The 6,000-nt window shown below is 50.9% G+C and overlaps 1 protein-coding gene across 2 annotated transcripts in view; it reads right to left on the bottom strand.

Moving 5' to 3' along the window:
- LOC138959974 (ubiquitin carboxyl-terminal hydrolase 8-like) overlaps positions 1-6,000 on the bottom strand; it is a 30,371-nt gene that overhangs the window by 10,529 nt on the left and 13,842 nt on the right. For both annotated transcript variants that reach the window (XM_070331697.1, XM_070331691.1), the window contains exons 14-17: positions 5,583-5,729; positions 4,446-4,602; positions 3,522-3,624; positions 2,592-2,722 (exon numbers count right to left, since the gene is read on the bottom strand). In XM_070331697.1, the coding sequence (XP_070187798.1) occupies positions 2,592-2,722; positions 3,522-3,624; positions 4,446-4,602; positions 5,583-5,729 (538 nt within the window). The remainder of the gene's footprint in view (positions 1-2,591; positions 2,723-3,521; positions 3,625-4,445; positions 4,603-5,582; positions 5,730-6,000) is intronic.

The raw sequence follows: 6,000 nt of genomic DNA, 5'->3' as shown, positions 1-6,000 counted from the left end.
AGACTCACACCCACCCAACATTGCCCCCTCCCCACGCACTTGTTGCTGTTGTAGAGTAGGTGCAGACTCACACCCACCCAACACCGCCCCCTCCCCACGCACTTGTTGCTGTTGTAGAGTAGGTGCAGACTCACACCCACCCAACATTGCCCACTCCCCACGCACTTGTTGCTGTTGTAGAGTAGGTGCAGACTCACACCCACCCAACACCGCCCCCTCCCCACGCACTTGTTGCTGTTGTAGAGTAGGTGCAGACTCACACCCACCCAACACCGCCCCCTCCCCACGCACTTGTTGCTGTTGTAGAGTAGGTGCAGACTCACACCCACCCAACACCGCCCCCTCCCCACGCACTTGTTGCTGTTGTAGAGTAGGTGCAGACTCACACCCACCCAACACCGCCCCCTCCCCACGCACTTGTTGCTGTTGTAGAGTAGGTGCAGACTCACACCCACCCAACACCGCCCACTCCCCACGCACTTGTTGCTGTTGTAGAGTAGGTGCAGACTCACACCCACCCAACACCGCCCCCTCCCCACGCACTTGTTGCTGTTGTAGAGTAGGTGCAGACTCACACCCACCCAACATCGCCCCCTCCCCACGCACTTGTTGCTGTTGTAGAGTAGGTGCAGACTCACACCCACCCAACATCGCCCCCTCCCCACGCACTTGTTGCTGTTGTAGAGTAGGTGCAGACTCACACCCACCCAACATTGCCCCCTCCCCACGCACTTGTTGCTGTTGTAGAGTAGGTGCAGACTCACACCCACCCAACATTGCCCCCTCCCCACGCACTTGTTGCTGTTGTAGAGTAGGTGCAGACTCACACCCACCCAACACCGCCCCCTCCCCACGCACTTGTTGCTGTTGTAGAGTAGGTGCAGACTCACACCCACCCAACACCGCCCCCTCCCCACGCACTTGTTGCTGTTGTAGAGTAGGTGCAGACTCACACCCACCCAACACCGCCCCCTCCCCACGCACTTGTTGCTGTTGTAGAGTAGGTGCAGACTCACACCCACCCAACATCGCCCCCTCCCCACACACTTGTTGCTGTTGTAGAGTAGGTGCAGACTCACACCCACCCAACACCGCCCCCTCCCCACGCACTTGTTGCTGTTGTAGAGTAGGTGCAGACTCACACCCACCCAACATCGCCCCCTCCCCACGCACTTGTTGCTGTTGTAGAGTAGGTGCAGACTCACACCCACCCAACACCGCCCACTCCCCACGCACTTGTTGCTGTTGTAGAGTAGGTGCAGACTCACACCCACCCAACACCGCCCCCTCCCCACGCACTTGTTGCTGTTGTAGAGTAGGTGCAGACTCACACCCACCCAACATCGCCCCCTCCCCACACACTTGTTGCTGTTGTAGAGTAGGTGCAGACTCACACCCACCCAACATCGCCCCCTCCCCACGCACTTGTTGCTGTTGTAGAGTAGGTGCAGACTCACACCCACCCAACACCGCCCCCTCCCCACGCACTTGTTGCTGTTGTAGAGTAGGTGCAGACTCACACCCACCCAACATCGCCCCCTCCCCACACACTTGTTGCTGTTGTAGAGTAGGTGCAGACTCACACCCACCCAACATCGCCCCCTCCCCACGCACTTGTTGCTGTTGTAGAGTAGGTGCAGACTCACACCCACCCAACACCGCCCCCTCCCCACGCACTTGTTGCTGTTGTAGAGTAGGTGCAGACTCACACCCACCCAACACCGCCCCCTCCCCACACACTTGTTGCTGTTGTAGAGTAGGTGCAGACTCACACCCACCCAACATTGCCCCCTCCCCACGCACTTGTTGCTGTTGTAGAGTAGGTGCAGACTCACACCCACCCAACATTGCCCCCTCCCCACGCACTTGTTGCTGTTGTAGAGTAGGTGCAGACTCACACCCACCCAACATTGCCCCCTCCCCACGCACTTGTTGCTGTTGTAGAGTAGGTGCAGACTCACACCCACCCAACACCGCCCCCTCCCCACGCACTTGTTGCTGTTGTAGAGTAGGTGCAGACTCACACCCACCCAACACCGCCCCCTCCCCACGCACTTGTTGCTGTTGTAGAGTAGGTGCAGACTCACACCCACCCAACACCGCCCACTCCCCACCACACACGCACCCAAAGAAAAGCACCGACATACATACTGCCCTGTCAGACACAGACAGATTTTTTCTCTCCCATCTGTTGATAACGTTGTGGAAGTTGTCGTTGATGAGGGGTTTGCATATACACACCTCAACCCAGCCCCACAACACAAGACACCCAGGTAGTTTGCCTTCCACCTTTAGATGTCACTCTCGAAGTTGTCATTGAGTAAGTGATGAGATGACGCACGCACACACACCTACAAATGGTTGTAAAGAATGGACGGTTGACTCATCGCATTGCCACCCTTCTTTTTTGTTTATGGGCTGAAACTCCCACGATTTTTTTTTAAGGGTATGACCGTTTTTAACCTGTCACTCTCAAAGTTGTCATTGAGTAAGTGATGAGATGACGCATGCATACACACCTACAACCCCCCCCCCCCCCCAACACAGACACATTCTCCCTGTCAGACAGAAACCGGTATTTTGCCTCCCACCTGTTGATGTCGCTCTGGAAGTTGTCGTTGAGGAAGTAGGTGACGAGGGGGGTGGTGTTGTTGAGGCACTGAATGGTGGAGTTCATGTAGCACGTGTTGCCTAGGTTACGCAGACCTGTCAGCGCCGGGCCCTGCAATCACAGTCACCCCTCTGTGTTACAGTGAAACCCCCCATTTTAAGACTTCCTCCTTTTTAAGACCTTAGCCGTTTTTTATTTCTTATTCATATCCTGTGTAAATGAACCCCCATTTTAAGACTCCCTCCCTTTTAAGACCTGATTTTCTCAGATTTGTGGAGGTGGTAAAAGGGGGGTCCACCGTCTCACCCATGTAGACAACTTGCTTCAACATCTTACGTTAGGCCTGGCTTCTACAGGGACACTGAGATGCACTTCAATTACCACACCGACAATATAAGCAAAGAACACTGTATGATCTCAAATGAGAAAGTAAAATGGTTGTAAAGAATGGCCGGTTGACTCATCGCATTGCCACCCTTCTTTTTTGTTCATGGGCTGAAACTCCCACGATTTTTTTTAAGGGTATGACCGTTTTTAACCTGCCATTCAGGCAGCCATACGCCGCTTTCAGGGGGAAGCATACTGGGTATTTTCGTGTTTCTATAACCCACCAAACTCTGACATGGATTACAGGATCTTTTCCGTGCGCACTTGGTCTAGTGCTTTATGGTACACACAAAGGGGAATAAGGCACTAGAAAGTCTGCACATAAGTTGACCTGGGAGATCAGAAAAATCTCCTCCCTTAACCCACCAGGGATTCGAACCAGGGACACTGCGCACAGGAGGCCGGCGTCTTATCCACTAGGCCACTACGTCCGTCAGACTCACCACATTGCCGTCAGACTCACCACATTGCCGTCAGACTCACCACATTGCCGTCAGACACACCACATTGCCGTCAGACTCACCACATTGCCGTAGACAGGGTTGAGGTCTCTGCGTCGCGCCGTGTATCGTGGCACCTGGGTCCTGCTGCCGCTGGTGCTGCCGCTGATGCTGGCCTCGGGAGATCTGGATCAGAAGGATAAGGTTTCATTTACTCACTGGGGAAAGCAAGCTGCCGTACAGTACGGCGCGACCCATTTTTTCTTCTTTTTCTGCATGCGTGTATTATGTTTCCAAGCCTGGAGACTTTAAACAGTTGTATTCTACCTGCTATAGCCGTGTGCCCTAACTCACCTCCTTTCTTCTGTCGTCTGGTGCATTTCTGCTTGAATGCAGAGATATTCTGGTTGAAAACACAACGTATCCTAAATAACTATCAAGTCTCATAGTAGAACAGAAACCACTTTTTCAGACTGTCAAACAGGGACCTGACCTCTCTAACAAGGGACGGGGTCTTAACATGGAGATACATTTACAGGGCGGGGATATAGCTCAGTTGGTAGCGCGCTGGATTTGTATTCAGTTGGCCGCTGTCAGCGTGAGTTCGATCCCAGGTTCGGCGGAAATTTATTTCAGAGTCAACTTTGTGTGCAGACTCTCTTCGGTGTCCGAACTCCCCCCCCCGTGTACACTACATTGGGTGTGCACGTTAAAGATCCCACGATTGACTAAAGGGTCTTTCCTGGCAAAATTGCTTAGGCACAGTTAATAATTGTCTACCTATACCCGTGTGACTTGGAATAATAGGCCGTGAAAGGTAAATATGCGCCGAAATGGCTGCAATCTACTGGCCGTATAAAATTTCTTCTCACACGGCATCACTGCAGAGCGCCTAGAACTGTACCCACGGAATATGCACGATATAAGCCTCATTGATTGATTGATTGAGATACTGTCAACAGAACATCTGAAAAAGCAAGGTCTTAAACAATCAATGACAGACATACCTAACGGCAGGTTTGATGTTGCGGTCATAGGCAGGCATGTTCTTGCCCCCAACTTCATCAGCGAGCTGTTTGACGATGTCCGGTGAGGAGTGCGACCTTGACATACCTCGTGTCGATGAGACGGTTGGTTCGTCTTTCAGCTTGGCAGTGTAGGCACCTGCACATTAACCGACCATGAACACACTTTTTTTTGGGTCAATTACTGTATGAGGAAGCAAGACAAAAGGCCACAACACATTTGTGCACAGCGGTAAATGATAGATGGAGAAAAAAAACCTAAGAAAAGACGGAGAAAGGGAGAGAATTAAAAAAGAACAGAAAGTATGTTTAAAAAAAAATAAAAAATTAAAGGCTACAGACCATGTTCAAATTTCTTCTTCTTCTTCGTTCATGGGCTTAGACTCCCACGTTCACTCATGTTTTCAGCATGAGTGGATTTTTTACGTGTATGACCGTTTTTACCCCGCCATTCAGGCAGCATACGCCGATTTCGGGGGAAGCATGCTGGGTATTTTCGTGTTTCCATAACCCACCGAACTCTGACATGGATTACAGGATCTTTTCTGTGCGCACTTGGTCTTGTGCTTGCGTGTACACACGAAGGGGGTTAAGTCACTAGCAGGTCTGCACATAAGTTGACCTGGGAGATCGGAAAAATCTCCACTCTTAACCCACCAGGCGGCAGCGACCGGGATTCGAACTCACGACCTCCCGATTAGGAGGCCGACGTCTTACCACCACGCCACTGCGCCCGTCATGTTCCAATTTGTCTACCGGGAATACCATTACGAAAAAACAATAACAAATCGTCGTTGTCCTGGAATTTTGGAGCAGCGCAACTCGATTCTTGGCGATTTTGATGCTTTTGTGCTTAAGACTAAGTAAATCATTCTCCATGAGAAATATTCTCAAAAATACGACGGACAATTCATGATTGAACATTCTTTTATCTTTCTACCTATACCAGGTACAAATATAAACACTATTTCAAAATAAAACTATTCCGTTTTGGCCTTCTGCTGATAAGCTGTCTAAAATGAGTTACGTCAACATTCTGTGATGACGTCAAAACATTATTTGGTTTCAGCCATGATGACTTTATCATACAGTGTTAATGTAGGACCACTTGAGCACTACCTGTCTGTGGCCGTTGTCTGGATGTGGATGGAGGTACCCACTGCGTCTTGCCGTGGTTGTGGTCGATGTAGTAGTAGCGGCGTGTGGGGGCATCCAGACGCTTCTCCCACCCAGGCGGCAGGGACGGTGCAGGTATCATCTTGGGTTCTGTGCAGAAACAATAAAATTATATCAAATGAGGGTGAAGTTTTCACAGCTCTAAATCAACCGCCTCTCCTCCATCGCACACACTATTGTAAGCCCATTGGCATTGTACTTCCACCATTTCCACTACAAGGTCACATTCTAAGAACTCTCCCTGTTTCCTTGTCTCTCACAGACACATACATAGAGACATGCTTACACAGAGAGAGAAAGAGAGAGAGAGAGAGAGAGAGAGAGAGAGAGAGAGAGAGAGAGAGAGAGAGAGAGAGAGAGA

Source organism: Littorina saxatilis, linkage group LG1 (genome assembly GCF_037325665.1).
Source record: "Littorina saxatilis isolate snail1 linkage group LG1, US_GU_Lsax_2.0, whole genome shotgun sequence".
Classification (NCBI taxonomy): domain Eukaryota; kingdom Metazoa; phylum Mollusca; class Gastropoda; order Littorinimorpha; family Littorinidae; genus Littorina; species Littorina saxatilis.
Note: the sequence above shows the minus strand (reverse complement) of the source record. Positions and strands in the feature narration are given on the sequence as shown.